Source organism: Branchiostoma lanceolatum, chromosome 19 (genome assembly GCF_035083965.1).
Source record: "Branchiostoma lanceolatum isolate klBraLanc5 chromosome 19, klBraLanc5.hap2, whole genome shotgun sequence".
NCBI classification, from domain to species: Eukaryota; Metazoa; Chordata; class Leptocardii; order Amphioxiformes; family Branchiostomatidae; genus Branchiostoma; species Branchiostoma lanceolatum.
This window is the reverse complement of record NC_089740.1, coordinates 819,848-835,781: the sequence shown is the minus strand read 5'-3', so window position 1 is coordinate 835,781 and position 15,934 is coordinate 819,848. Positions and strand designations below refer to the sequence as shown.

The following is a 15,934-nucleotide window of genomic DNA, read 5'->3' as shown; positions in this document are numbered from 1 at the left end:
ATCATACCGACGTCCAAGACCTCTGTCATGGCAACCAGCTCAAGCAAGTCTTAGATGTACCTACAAGACTGGACGCCCCCTTGACTTAGTTATGACCAACCTTATAATGCGCTTGGATCCATGTACCTCTGTAGGAGATAGTAACCACCAGTGTAGGAAATGATAGATGCTCACACTATGGCTTCCCGGTCAAGAATGATTACAGGGACACTGGGTCCCTGCTCTTTATTACAAACTAATCAGTAACAGATGTCCTTCTCACTATGTGGTCTACAGTTACTATCTCCTACACCTCCGACTGTCTTTGCTACCACCCCTGGGCTCCAGCGACCACAACATTCTAAGCCTACAGCCCAAATCTCAGGTCAAAACCGCCGAGACAAGGTCAAAAGTCGTTAGACCCATGCCCGACTCCAGCATCAGATCCTTCGGCCGATGGTTGATTAGTCACCAATGGACCGAAGTTCTGTCAGAAACAAGTGTGCAATCCAAGACTAACGCCTTTCACCAGACAATGCACATGAAGATTGACCAGTATTTCCATACAAAGACTATTAAACTTTATTCTTACGACAAACAATGGATCAGTTCTAAGATCAAAAGCCTTATGCAACAGTGACAACAGGGTTTTAACGCCCATGAACATGGCAGGTACAAGTCACTCCGCAACGAAGTGCAGCAAGAAATCAGAAAGGTAAAGAAGAACTTCTACAAAGATAAAGTAAAAGTCATGAAGAAAGAAAATCCATCAAAGTGGTACCAGCAGATCAAGGCCATGACCAACACAACAGGACTCACTCTGCCACCAGGGGACAACAAGGCTACTGCTAATGCGAAGCACTGTGCACGGTAACTTGCTCGTTGGATCCACTGGACAATTCCAGGCTGCCTACATTCCTCCCAGCAAGGCATTTGGAAGAGATCCAACCATGGGAAGTGTACAGCAAGTTATAGCACGTTAAAGTGAAGAAGGCCGCAGGTCCGGACGGTATTCCCAATATAGTCATCAAGCACCTTGCCTATGAGATCCAATAGCATCCATACAGAACGCCTCACTGTAGGAAGGGTTCGTCCCTGATCAATGGAGACAGGCAAATATCGTGCCCCTGCCTAAAACGGAACCCCCATCATCAGCGAGCTACGACCCATATCCCTGGCAAAGGTAGCCAAAACTTTCATTTCAAAACAACTATATACAGATATTAAGTCCAACATTGACCGGAACCAGTTTGGATGCCTTCCCAAGCATTCAACAACAAACTGTCTTGTACTTGTAGATGTAATCAACCACTAAAACAGCTGACAAGCACGGAACAATAACACAATTACTACAGATTTCACAAAGGCATTTGACAGGGTGGACCATACTTTACCTGTCTCAAGCCTACTAAAGTTACGTCTACAAAGCTCACTTGCCCTATGGATATGCTCCTTTCTCTTTGCTAGAAAACAGAGAGTGATGACTTGTCTATGTGCAACTATACTTTGATAATCATTTTCTACATTTGAAACGTGTGCTGAAGTACGAGGGGTGATCAAAAAGTCCTCGGCCTCTCTCAAAAAACGTTGTTGAACAAAAATTTTTCTTGCACTATTTTTCAACATAGTCTCCTCTGACTTCAATACACTTGGTCCAGCGATGTTCCAGCATTGCTACCCCCTGCTGGAAGTAGGTTGCATCTTGGGCCTCTATATAGATAGGCCTCAACAGCATGGATGACGTCATCATCAGTCTCGAAACGGTGACCACGTAAGTGGGACTTCAGTTTAGGAAACAGGTAGAAGTCCAACGGAGCCAGGTCAGGTGAATAGGGAGGGTGGGGTAAGAGTTCAAAGCCATATTGGGTTGCTGCTGCCACTGACACCTGTGCTGTGTGAACAGGTGCATTGTCCTGGAGCAACAGCACGCCAGCTCGGAGCTTTCCTCTCCTTTTCTCTTTGATTGCTGCTTTTAGCTGTCACAGTTCTGAAGCATAGTACTCTCCATTGATGGTTTGACCCTTTTGCAAGTAGTCAATCATGATGACTCCCTCGCTGTCCCAGAACACAGAGGCCCCAGCCTTGTCAAAAGTAACCGGCAGCCGGCTGTTTTCGCCGCCTACTTACAATTTCGAGCCGGCTACTTTTTGGTTTAGAATTTCAAAAAATAGAAGCATAACTCCAGTAGTCTCCGTTACAAATTCCTCCGGCCAATTCTGTAGATAAACGTCTGGCATTTTTCTGATAGCTTCCGTGATCTTCTGGGATTGAAAACTGCCTTTTCTGATGTGTGTAACATTGTTTACATTGGCTGACGTCCCTGTGCCGCTGGGATCGGGTGTCCTTTGCCTGTGCACGTGCAGCCAGGGCAGAGGGCGGAGTTTTAAAGTCTTGTTTCTTTGACGGCTTCTTTGACGGCCGGTAAAGGCCGGTCTTTGATTGACATCGCTGCCATGGAAACTGTACCAAAGCCCGGGAAGCTTTGCATATATTAACCATATATGGACTCACAGAAGTTCCCCTCCAAACATGTTTGCCGTAAACATGCCTGCCGATTTTTTTCTGTCCCAGGAAAACGTGTGACCACCATGCCTAAAATCCATAACACGGAGGATTTGCTAATAGAGCGTGTTAAATCAGGAATCGCAAGGAGGTAATAGAGCACCTCCTTTGGAATTTGGAACACAGGAAGTAATACGCAGGAAGGGCGAAAAGGTTTGATGTTTACAAAGGGGAGGGGTGAGGTTTCTCCTGTTATTTCTAAGCATTTCCCAGGCCGGCTTACATCATTTTCTAGGGAATTTGACAGACAATTATAACTGATAATGTGTTGAACAGGACGAGCTTCACTGATATATGATAGTAGCTTCACTGATAGGTGTAGCGACCCGCTCAAGATGGGGTCAGCGCCCTTCTGTCACGTCTATTTTTGTGTGTAACTGTAAGGCCTAAGGGAAATTATGTTTCCAGTTACGTATACCCCACTGACCCTAGGAAAACCTGCTGACCCTTTTTTGACATCTGAGTGATGAAAACATTGTAGAATCATTTTCCAAAATGTTCTTACATGAACATGTACTTCTACTAATGTCCTTGCTTCTACTCATTTCTGTTTCAATATATCGAAAAAGTGACATGAACTTTTGAAGATGATAATCAGAGTCACTGATCAAAAGTCCCATTTATGTTGACAACCTTTTGCTTTGAAAATACCAATGTCCTGATACATTTCAGTTTTGCTTTGTCAAAGAACATGTTGGAATACTGGTAAATGTTGGGTCTCCTAAATGTAAAGGAAAAAAGTTTCTACTGACCCTATTTATTTCATGACAGTAGTCAGAAAAACGTTTTTTCTAAGGCCCATTGAAATAAAACTCACAGCCGATTGTGAACATAAATGGATTCTTAGAGAATTTACAAAATATGGTAAATTTCTGTTACAAAAGTAAGTTTTAAAATGCACATAAAAGTTACCCAAAATACACCAAAACCCATGTTTAGGGGGGTCTCAATTTAAAAATTTTTCAGGGGGAGGCCCCCCAGACCCCCCCTACGGGAGGGGGGAAACCCCCTCCCGTGCCCACCCCCCGCGAGCCACTTCGTGGCTCGCCTAGGGCCACTACGTGGCCCGCCTGTTACTTTTTGAAATTAGCCTCCTACTCTACAACTTCGTGACAAGGCTGAATTGATCTGAGGCCATCACCTTGCCGACCGATGCCACGCGCTTGAACTTCTTGGGTGGCTGCGACCCCTTCTTTGTCCGTTCTTTACTCTGTTCTTTTGACTGGATCAAAGTGGTGAACCCACGTCTCATCTTGGGTCACAGATCTCTTGAGGAAGTTGGCCGGATTAGACTGGAAACGGGCCAAAAGTGTCCTGGAAACTTCCAACCTGTTCAGCATCTGATGGCTGGTCAACATTCGGGGTACCCATCTTGCAGACAGCTTGCTCATCCCCAAGATGTTGGAAAAACATTTTGAACTGAGCCATAACTGATGCCCAATGAATGCTCTATATGTCGGATGGTCACTCGTCTGTCATTCATTATCCATTATCATGCGATGGATGGCCTCAACTTCATTCTCCGAGGTGGCTGTTTTGGGGCGTCCCGACCTTGGGTCGTCTTTCACGCTCTTCTTGCCTCGTTTGAAGTTAGCAACCCACTTCTTTACGGTGAGAAGAAGAAGGGGAGTCCTCACCAAGTGTCTTGGCCATGTCTTCGTGGATTTTCCTGGGTGTCATACCTTTTTTTCGTTAGATATTTGATAACAGCACGAACTTCTGTGCCACCATTTTGTGATTTTCTTCACACCTGCTGATTTTCAAGGGGCGCCGCGCGCTACTTAATGAATATGAAAATTTGCATTTCTGTGGGCAGTGTCTTAAGATGTCGTAGTATACAGTTATACCCAAGAATGGAAGTTACACCCATCGCTTCTAGGTGAGGCCGAGGACTTTTTGATCACCCCTCGTATCAAACTTCAATACTTGGTAAACTGTCTTAGCCAGCGAGCCCTCCACTGATGTGAACACCACGGCATTCAAAAGCAGACTAAGGTCTGGGAGTTTACGTTAGCTGAATTTATTGGGTGGTTTTATAGTTCAGGGTTGGTCTTTAAGAAACATCCAACTTACCTACAAAACTCAGTACCATCAAGTACATTGTCAAACAAGGTAAATGATATTTTCTTACCACTACAAGCAATCCAAGCTCCCATATGAAGATGTTTTAACCAAGCAAGCAAGGCATCAATCTTTAACTGGTATAACAGTACAAAACTGTGAGATGTATTTTTTACCTTTGCGGCGGCCTGGTGTGAGACCTGTGTCGAACCTAACCTCCTTCTGCCGGGTGATTTCCACCTCCTGAGTCAGCTCAGCAAACCTCATAACATGCTACAGAACAAATTCAGTCAGGACTGTACACAACATACAAGTAGAATGTACTGCACAGTTACAAATATATCATGCAGGTATACAAATGTACATGGTTATGGAAGAAGAGGGCTGGAAATTAGCCTCCCTGTTAAAAAAAAATACAGTAATTGTATAATTTAGGGGTGCACCGAAAGGCATCCTTAGGTGTGTCTAGCCAATGCAGTGAGAAATCCGTCACAGATATACGTACCCTGCTTGGCATTTCTGTCCTACTACAATGTACTAGCGCTGTTCTTGACGGAGGTGTTCCAAATACTGTAATTCTTGATTTGTTAACTGTAACTTAATCTTGGCTACTTTAAAGGTCTCTAGTCAACCACTAAAATTTCATCATCACAAAAATTTGATTACACTGTACTAACATTTGTGACTGTAAGTGATGTTTGTTCCCACCGTTAAGATTACATGCAGTGAACTACTGTACTCCCTTTCCCCACCAACCGCTAAAATTACCAACCGCAGTATTAGATGAATTTACAGTAGCACAGGGGATTCTATATGGTGTTCGACAGGAACGGTCCATTACCGACGAAAAACGGGTTGCATTCTGTTTCAGTCTAATTACACTAGGCGCGTGAAACTAAAGGGATCACTGTGCAGCTTATTTCGTGCGGCTTTCAAACACTTTTAGCATGTAACTATCACGCAAGTGTGGTAAACAGTGGCATTAAATGTCAATTTCATAAAGATAATAGCAACTAGAATATTTTCTGTTTTCAAGCCACATAAAATGCTCTGGATGCCTTTAAAGCAAGCTAACAATGGCATACATAAATGTCCTAACACTTACTATAGTTTCCTCGTAGTCACTGGCACTGGGGTTCACACAAATCACCATGCGTACTTTTCCTTCTCCTTCAAAGTAGTTCTTGAACAAATGTGTCACCTTTGAGTCCCGGTATGGTACTATCTACAGAGGAACAGAACAGCAACATACACTGAGACATTTCACTGGCATTCACTGCTCTCTTACATGGTCAGCATAAGATTGCTACTAACTTACATAACTAACATGTTTATGATTTATCCCAAGGATTTCCAGTGAGCATCCAAAAAAACGGATCATTCAGATTTAAGTCACTGGAGACTTTTTGAAAAAAAAAAAAACAATTTTGAAATGTCAAATTTTACAATCATACACATTAATATACCAAGAAAGAATGTCTGGGGAAGCAAGATATTGCTGACAGATTGATCAACATGTCGAGCGCCGAAGCGCGCAACAATGCTTTGGAGGTCCGGGGGCATGTTGAAATCTTGCTGAAATACTGTTTTCTTCATTTTGAGGGGCAAATTTTGCTGCTTGATAAGTAGCAATATTTGATGACATCTCATTAGTGAAAAATGTAAGCAAGCGTTTCAGCTTGAATTTTCGCTTGAGGTGAGACAATTCTAGGTGGGTCCACGTCAGGGCCAGTGAAAGTTACTTCCATCCCACTCAGTTGGTTGGGTGGGGAGAGCCCGAGGCCTGACACGGGCACAAAATGCGCTCACGAAAGGGAGGGGAGGGGCAAACCTTTATCAAGTACAGGCAAACCTTTATCAACCAGCAGAAAATAATTCTTGACCATATTTGCACCGTCATGAAAGTTGCTTTACCGACTAGTATGAATGAAAGACTGCAGTACCGTCAAAACTTTTCAAGTACATTGTACACATGTATAGTAATTAGTATAACACAACCATGCTCCCGTCCTCTGTTTGAATTTTGAAGAGCTGACGGCTAAGCACAAGCAGGACAGCACTCATTCAAACCTTACTGCAGTTGAATGTCACGTCCTGCAAAGCTACACTGCCATTAAATAAGTCCAATGAATTTCGGGTCCTTCTACAAGTACAGAAGTCAATGAACAATACTGTAGACAGGGCATGGAAAAGTCCACTAGCACAGCAAAACAGTGCCTTTATGTACATTTTGGTAAGCTTAGCTCCACCCCCTCTAAAAGAGATTGCAGGAAATATCGACAAACAACTTCCATTTTCACACGAAGAAATTACTATCGACCATGCCAACAATAAATCCTCTGAACTCATCTGACGCTTACCACTGTCAACCACCATGGCAACTATGCCCAACTCTGTGGCCACATACATTTACAGTATATGCCAATTATTTGTATACCTTTTTTCTGTATATTTCGTCTTTCTGTATAGAATTCCAAAACACCAAACCATTTACCATTCACTCAATTGTAAAAACAATGAATATCTGTATAGCCCATAATCGTAAAGTTCGGGGTATTGTATAGAATCTTGTCCGATTTTATCGTAAAATGACCCACAACTACTGGCTAAATTTTGGATTTGAATTGTTGTTTCGGGAGTGGGGACGCCGTCTACCGTTTAACAATCACATTCTTTTGTTACTCGCTATTGTCATGCTTGCAAACAATCGATATCGGTGCCTTTGACATACGGTGATCTCATTAAAAACCTGTTTTTCAAGACTCAAGCGACGAAAGTGAACAAAAATACGAAAAGAAAAACACGATTTTTGTCGGAGCATTTGAGCCTCTACGCTGTATTTTGCCGCGATTTACAGTTATTTGTGGCCGTATTCGACGGAGAACCTATTCCTTACATTCTTTCCCCGTGAAAATCCTGCTTATGTAGCGTAGATGAATCGTATTTTACGTCGCGATTTCAGAAAGAAAAAAAGCGACGAAGGTCTGGTGACGCTGGGCGGCCATCTATGTTTACTCATTGATATGCATTTTTCTATGCGCTGATTGGTTTACGTCATAAAAACCTGTGCTCTGATTGGTTGACTGTAAGATTTCACGTGATCAACATGCGGCGGGAGTTTTTTATTTGGCAGGAGTTTCCCACGCAGTTCGGGCTTATCTGAACAAAATGGATCGCGTATTTAATCCAATATGGTGACGTTAAGATCGACGATAAGGTCGGATTGTACTTTGATTCAAATTTTGCAAAATAAAGTTGCGATATCGTTAGTGTAATTGTGTGTCTTGCCCAAAATCCAATTCGCCCCCCCTCCCCTCCTTCGGGACGTCAATATCGCTAGTTCGGACAGTCGTATAGTTCGGGGAGTCGTATAATTTGGGCTGACAAATGGGTTATACAGATATGCGGAATCTACTGTATATCATCCATAGACCTGCCCTGAAGTCATCCAATGCACCCAACATATATAACATTGTAAAAATGTCAAAACAAGCAGCGTACATGCTACCCACCTCCCTAGTGGCCCAACTTACTGTAAGTCATAGATTCTATCATTTTACCGACATAAGCAAGAACAAAAAGAACTTGTGGCACTCTGCGATTTACTGAATGGTGTCAGCATCTATAGCTCTCATGGGGTGTGGGAGTACATCATGAGAGCGAAAGTCATGCATCGATAATCTACCCCTCGTTTATCAAACGGTCTGGACTTGCCCTGCCATTTTCAGTAGCAAGCATTTCCGATCTCGGGCCGGTTCTCGCATGCCTTGGATGGCATTAAATAACCATGGTTGATAATTAGGGCATTGCAAAGAAGTAGGCAAAAATCAAATTGGAATTTGGAAGCCTGTGTTGTCAATTTTGAAATTATTATTTTAGGCTTACGAAAATATATTTTTATGTCATCAAGTTCAGATTTTTGTTACAGACGGGATTACATTTTTTTCCATCCCAAGTAAATTTCTGCCCAGGGACAGAGGGACGGGTCCTGAAGACAGTCCTGGTCTAGGACATGCTCCCCCTGGAAAATGTGAAAATCTGAACCCGCTCAAGCACAGTTTCCTGCATTAGGAATTTGAGGGGCAAATTTTGCTCTTAAAGTGAAAACATACACTTGGGCTTTCAGCTTGATTTATTGGGGGCGATGTCCTCCGAACAATATTTTTCACTGGAAGTGCGGCAAATCTAGTTGATTCAGAGGTATGCTCCCTGAGGAAAATCTTTACCATCTGTAATGCTACGTATTTCCTGCATTTTGATGGCAAATTTGCTGGTAGACTAATGTTTAGTGACACTTCTATGATAGAAAACTACAGGGTTTCAGCTTGATTTTTTTGTGTTCCCCCAACATACATTTTTGTATTTTCCTCCCTGTGCAGACGCCACTGAAATATCAAGTTACATGTACATGTACATCGGTCAGGAAAATTGTCTTTACACTTTCCATGGTGCACCCGGGGAAACACGCCATGGTCATGTCATCAACATACATGCAAGCATCCTGATTGGCCAAGCAGCCACAGATACATGTACCATAGAATCGGACCATCTGGGCTCTCAGGAGGGTGGTGTGGGCTATTCCAAATAATACATACCGTAAAATCCCTATTTACGTACGCACTTTTAAAACTTTTCAAGTTGCAAGCAGGTGCTCCAGGCCGACGCCAAAGTCGGGGTGCGTATGTTAGGAGGGGTTCTTCCTCGGAAAAATTGCATATCAGCATGAGAGTATGGTACATCTTCATGCAAATGAAGTGTGGAATACTACCACACAATCAATCAGTAATAAAGAATGAATAATACATATAGTTAAATTGTTTGATATTTTCTACCCAGAAACATTTTCTCAGTAACCCTTTAAGTCGGTAAACATGGATGATCATGTCAACCTCTTAACTATCCACAGAAATGCTGGAGAGGGGGTGCGTACGTTAGGAGGGTTTTTCCCCTGAACGTTTGAACTCACTGAGTCAGGCCTGCAATCGTGGTATAATCGAATTTTTATTAATCAGGGGTGCGTACGTTAGGAAGGGTGCATACGTAAATAGGAATTTTACGGTAGTATTACAGGCATGCTTTACCTTTCAATCTAGGGGTCAAAATGTGATATTGGAGGAAAAATTATGGGTAATGAAAATAGAGTCAAATAATTAGTTCTTTGGCTCTATTATTATTACTATTAGTACATATAATTTTTCGTCCAACATCACATAAAAAGTGATTTCATATTTCATTTTTGCCATTTTGCTGTACTCCTTTAGGCCACACCAATCTAATTTCTTGGTTTACGGATTTTTTGAAAAACTGTTAAATTCCAAAATCAACATGAAAACAAAATCTCAGAGGAAAGTCAGACTCTGTACTTTGGTGCACTCAGTTTCAGGGTGTGAACATGGTCAGGTGCAAGTTTTCACCCCAGCCTTCTGTTTTCATGATTTGATTTTTTTTGCTATTTAAAGAATTTAAAAAAAAATGTTAACCAAGAAATTAAATGGGTGTCGCCTTAGGCTACCATAATAATTTTGACAGGGCTTGAAAGACTGCTGGTGCACAAAGGTGCACCCAAAATTGGAGTCGTGCACCTAGTTTTTTACTTTTTGACCAGTGCACCTAACGTAAGACAGCTTTGTAGGCTATTGAGGAAAGGTGGAATTTTATTGAGGAAAGATGGAATTTCAGGGCAAAGCTCTTTAAAGAGGCAGCAGGGTTTGTAAATATGTTTTTCTGACATTCCACTTCATTTTATGCTGTGCATCCAAAATTCCTTCTGTGCACCTGAATTTTTTGGTTAGGTGCACCAGTGTATCTATTCCCAAAAATGAATTTCGAGCTATGCTTAGTGACATAAGTCTGATTTTCTTAACAGTTGCAGGTCGTCTACAAATGTAGTTACACTTACAGTACTGTAGCAATGTCACATTACAAATTGTTGTACAGGATCTGTTGTGCCATGCCAAAAACAATGGAAAAAAATACATTCAAACAATAGACATGTTTTAGTGTCTGACTTACCCTGTTGGATATAGTCGTCTGATTTTCCCTCAGGATCTCAATACAAGTTCTCAACACCATCAGGGAAGCATTGATATTACCTGCACAGTTCCAAACAAAGCAGACGTTCTTAACCATTAGCACAATGAAGTAACCGTCTGGCACCCTACTCTACTGGTTACAGAGATAGGCAGCAGAAAGTTAAAACAAAAATCTAATATCATGTAATACAACAGGTGTATGCAACAAGTGACATGTACTTAAGTTGAATCGTCCTGAGACCATTAGTGTTATCCCAGTATCATCCCAGCAGTGAAGTGGAAAATGTTGTACTGTGTTGTTTTATACAATGTTCTCACTTTTTAATATATGACAATAATGTAAGATATCTACATACACTGTTATTAAGTGTTAAGGCTTTCATTAATTTTTGGCACCAATTGAACTATTCAGCAGAACAGAAAACATAATTTTAAAAAAGAAATCATACTTCTCTGTGCATAATTTTATGGTTCTCTAGTCTTAGTGTAACTTCTAACAGGGGGTTCCAGATTCCGACATATGTTCTAAGCAAACACACAGTCCCTTTGCAAAGGTGCGTGTGACACTGAACCCATGTAATATATCTTCAGATATACTCATAACTGAAATTAAAGCTTCACAGGTGTGCATTTCTCACATGTTCAGTGCTGTGCGCAGGAGACTTACAGCCCGCAGAAGCGACGGTTGTTTTTCGTACATAGGAGTAAGGAATGTTCCATCACAAAAGGTATGTCCTTATACCAAACCATGCAAATACGAGGTGATTGCTGGACAAAGCGTAGCAATTAAAGCACGCAAAATAACACTGAAATACTCTACAACTGTTTTTCTGTCACAAACTCAATCTATTCATTCCACCGATTGCTGCTGTGCTTACAACATTTCAAGTATCGTCGACGCCTCCTTGCCATTCATGTTTGTGGTCACATTGAAATCGAATCATGTGATCGATAAATATGTCGGAACACGGAGACGTTGCAAACAAGGCACGTCGTTTCAGATCGAATTATTTAAGAATAAAGATGCTAGCAACATACAGGTATGGGTTTTTGTAAATCATTTCTTGTATATGTGGTGTTATCCTGGAATATATATTCCATATTCTACACTGAGTAATTCAGCAGAGTTGAAGGCCATGTTCACAAACAGTTCGTTTGTCAACTTCAAAGGAAGGGGTAAATTCAAACATGTTTTTCAGTTGTCAGAGCTCACGAACTTGAACATATGTTGTGACTTTGCAGTTTTCAACAAAGAAGCTTAGTCCACTTCTATTCGTATCAATGAAATGTGAAGAACCATACATACGTGTAGGTCTGTAAGAATAATTTTTCAAACTACTTCGGAATTAGGGGTATGTCGGAACTGCAAGCCCTCCCGTTATCAATGAAAATCCAATTTTGATTTGAATTGAATGTTAATAAAAAACTGCAACTGTAAATCAGGAGAATATTTTTGAGAACTTACTGGCCTCCCGTAGCCTATCCCCAGTGTTCTTGGTTCGATTGGTCCTCTCACTGCCAGCCAGGTCCACCAGGGCAAGCTGACTAACACACACCTGGCTTTTATCCTAGTGCAGGTGGGACAACAAAACACCTTAAGCCATCATACAGAAAACTAGAACAGGCTTACTGCTGTATCTTGGGCCATGCTATCAGACTAAAATATACATACATGTACGGTACAGGGAAAATTCCAAAAGCCATTTCAACAATGTCAGCATCGTGTTCTATGAACTCCACCCCAGGCCAGGGTGGTGAGCAACAATAGCTGAAATCTAATTAAGACGTCCAGAAGTAGCAGGGCTGCTATACACTCACCTGAAGCACTTCCTCCCCTTCTGGGTCTAATGGAGCCTGTGCCACTCGGATAAGAAACACACTGTGGCTCCTGCTAGATGCCATGTTCAGCTGGGTGTGTGCAACTCGTCGACGCTTCTGCCCCTTGATAAGTTGTTCACAGGCCTCCTCTGGGTTCTTCACCTCCACTTCGGTAGCACCATAGACATACATGTTGTGATTCATGTCTTCCCGCAAGATCTTAGACTGGGGTGCTCTGTCAGACAGACAATATTACTCACATTAGAAGAACAATTATCAACTCAGGTTATACTGGAGCCTGTTAATTTTCCATGTGGTCCTAAATAACTTTTGGGGACCTTGGTCAATACCATTTTCAAGTACTGACATATGCGAATGGTGCAGACACATGTAGTTGTGAACTTCCATCCCAACACATCTACATTATGTAATATCTACACGCACATGTTCTGCATAATTTTAGCGGAACTGGAGCATACATTAGTAAACAGCAACTGCCTAACCATCAGTTCATAAACATCATCAGTATAAAAGCAAACATTTTTCTTCAGACTGTTAATAGTTAATGATGGCCTTAGATCAATACAGAAAAAATAGAATACAAACAATCAGCATCCAAGAAAGGTAAGAAGAAAAAAAATAGAGGGAAACAGAACTACAAGAAAAGCTGGCAAGAGAACAAATTTGTCTGATTTTGTTAATCAAATTTTCATTCATCAAAGATGTCATAGTCAACCTACTAGTAGCAATTTTCCCATTGACCAGGGATGGAAATACTGTGTGCCTGATAAGCACCTTAGTGAACCTAAATAGGACCATCAACTGTGCACATAATTCCTGACTGTGGGTGCACTGGCAAACCTAAATATTTGTGTAGGATTATCTACTGCAAGCTAATGGTACATGTATGTCCATAATTTTAGGATGAGAGTTCTAGGAAAAAAATTACTGTATGTACAACTGAAGTGTGGCTGAGGAGTTTTGGGATGTTATTGAAAAAACCCTTTATAAACCTTCCTCAACCTTAATTTTTTCAAGGTAGTACGTTATAGCAAGGTGATAATTTATGCAAATTGGTATGATGTCATGATTACGTCATCAAGAGTTATTAGGCCACGCCCATTCTTAAGATAAAAGGCTCTCCTTGGCTTGTACTTCAATGTTTATCAAATGAATATTACTTTGCAGGAATGTACATGATAGTAATACATCGAGGATTATGCATGTTTATATTTTGAAATGATGATTTTTGGCGAATTTTTATTGTTATTTTTGATTAAAAAAATTGCGGAAATGGCTGGGCTGTCTACCTGGCCTGTCTACCTGAACTGGCTCTTTCTGCTGTGGGCCCAAGATACAAAATGCTGTTCGGTTGCAAAATGTTACAATGTAATTTGATATCTGACTAGTGGTGCGGACCGGTTTGGCCGGACTGGTTCCGGACTTGTAAAACGTTTCGGTTCAAATCCAAAAAAAACCGAAACGCTGAGAACCGGTTCCGGACTTGTAAAAATGAATAGCACTTCTGTTCATATGTACATCCTCTGTTTTGTTCTTAACTATCTAAAACCTTCCATAAATCACGAACTTTGCGACGGAAAAGACGCAAACATTTAGTTATCGCTAATGTCAGCCCTTATTGAAATCTCGCAACTTCTCGCGAGATGTGGGTGACGGGAGAGGAACCTAGCAATGTGATTGGCTTAGCCATGACATGGGTCACGTGGTTCCCATCTATTGCATGGGGAATGGTGCATGTCACAGGGGGCAATGTTAAATAACATCAGAAGAGTGTGTATTTGTTTCAAATGTTTATATTCATTGAATGATACTATTCCTATTACATTAGAATCCGCTTAACTGCACCACCCATTTGTCAGCGATTTTGGTGCAATCATCCGGCTGGTGCATTGTTAGTCAGAAACACTAGGAAAGAGAAAACAGACGAAACTTGAAAGGCAACATTTGCACGAGCAAATACAACATGTATGGCCCATTCCAGTCCAGTCAGATCTCTCCCAGTTTGAAACCCTATGCATGGCTGTGCTCTTCCAGGCACCCATATTCATACTGGACCATTCAAAAAACACCTCCACCAAAAAACCTGGAGCTTTTTGATAATCAACCAAGCTCAAAATTGAATTTTTAAAAATATCCCCCTCATACAAGAATGGACTCTTCCAGCAATGCACGGACCAAAACGTATCATGCAAATTTCAGAATGTAAACAAAAAGAATCTTGCTGAAGATCTAACGTTAGATCATCTGCGGAAGATTTTCCGGAATCCGACTCCAGACAATTTTGAATAACAAAGCCAACAGTTTTTCAGAACCAACTCAGATTTTGCAAAAGTTTCACAAATTTCTGCTAAACGTACCGCAAATTTCTGATGCATATTTCGTGACCTGTACAGTAACGCTGACACAAAGAATATTGCTAAAGAATGGATACACAACCATTTGTAGGGATATGAGCCTTTGCATACTCCTGGTGTAAGTGAAAATAATATAGAGCAATACATTTATGTGGAAAAAACACCACAAGAAATGTTTTCTTAATGAAGGCATGGATTTTGAGCCTTCTCAAATGCACATAACTAAGTAGGACACCATTAACAACACTAGAGTTCCACGACCTCATACCTTCGACAAATGATTTTAACCTTTATGACTGACGTATTTCTGTGTTTCTCATCAATTATAAATCATACCAGTTGATTGTCTTAAAATTTAACATGTCCAAAGTATGAGCTTAACAAATTATAAGCTTAACAAAGAATGTTATGCTAATATTTATCATCAATTATGCAAAGGACGCCCTTATTAGCATAATTTGATTCAACGATGTTCACATTCACCTAACTCCAAAAAAAGTATTAAATGTATGAAATTCCCGTCATTTGCCAGTGTGGAATAATGGAAGTTACTCATTAATAATAATGGTTTTTATTGGTCAGAAATTACCCGCAATGACAGCCTTTCTAGCGCTGAATTGATACAGGGTTTACAGGTTTCATATAATACACAACATGCACACACATACTTTGTCCACACTTGTACTACGTGGAACAGTCGCAAGGGTCTGTGCGGCTGCCGTTCGGCGCCACCAGGTGACCTCAATACGACCTTCCCCAAGCGAAGTCAGGTACCCATTCACACCAATTAAGTATGCAAATTAGGCCGACATTTGCATATTTTCTATCTATTAACAGTCCTCTCTTCCTCAGTTACAATTTGAATAGTCATATCATGGAACAAAGCGGATTTTTAAAGTTGCCTCATTAATTATGCAAATTAGAATCTAATTTGTATAATTATTGTCAAATCATACTAAGCATCACACAAGCTATCCACATACCAAAAATCATGACCATCCATCAAGACCATCTTGTTATAGTATTTTCTCATTAATTATGCAAATGAGGTCTTCATTTGCATAGTTCATATCAATTAATATTTCTCTCTTCCTCAGTTACATATGT

General features: G+C 41.0%; 1 protein-coding gene across 2 annotated transcripts in view; it reads right to left on the bottom strand.

Moving 5' to 3' along the window:
* Nucleotides 1–15,934, bottom strand: part of LOC136425711 (kinesin-like protein KIF23) — a 79,494-nt gene that overhangs the window by 29,402 nt on the left and 34,158 nt on the right. For both annotated transcript variants that reach the window (XM_066414644.1, XM_066414645.1), the window contains 5 exons: nucleotides 12,453–12,687; nucleotides 12,100–12,202; nucleotides 10,615–10,694; nucleotides 5,708–5,827; nucleotides 4,779–4,875 (listed from right to left, as the gene is read on the bottom strand). In XM_066414644.1, the coding sequence (XP_066270741.1) occupies nucleotides 4,779–4,875; nucleotides 5,708–5,827; nucleotides 10,615–10,694; nucleotides 12,100–12,202; nucleotides 12,453–12,687 (635 nt within the window). The remainder of the gene's footprint in view (nucleotides 1–4,778; nucleotides 4,876–5,707; nucleotides 5,828–10,614; nucleotides 10,695–12,099; nucleotides 12,203–12,452; nucleotides 12,688–15,934) is intronic.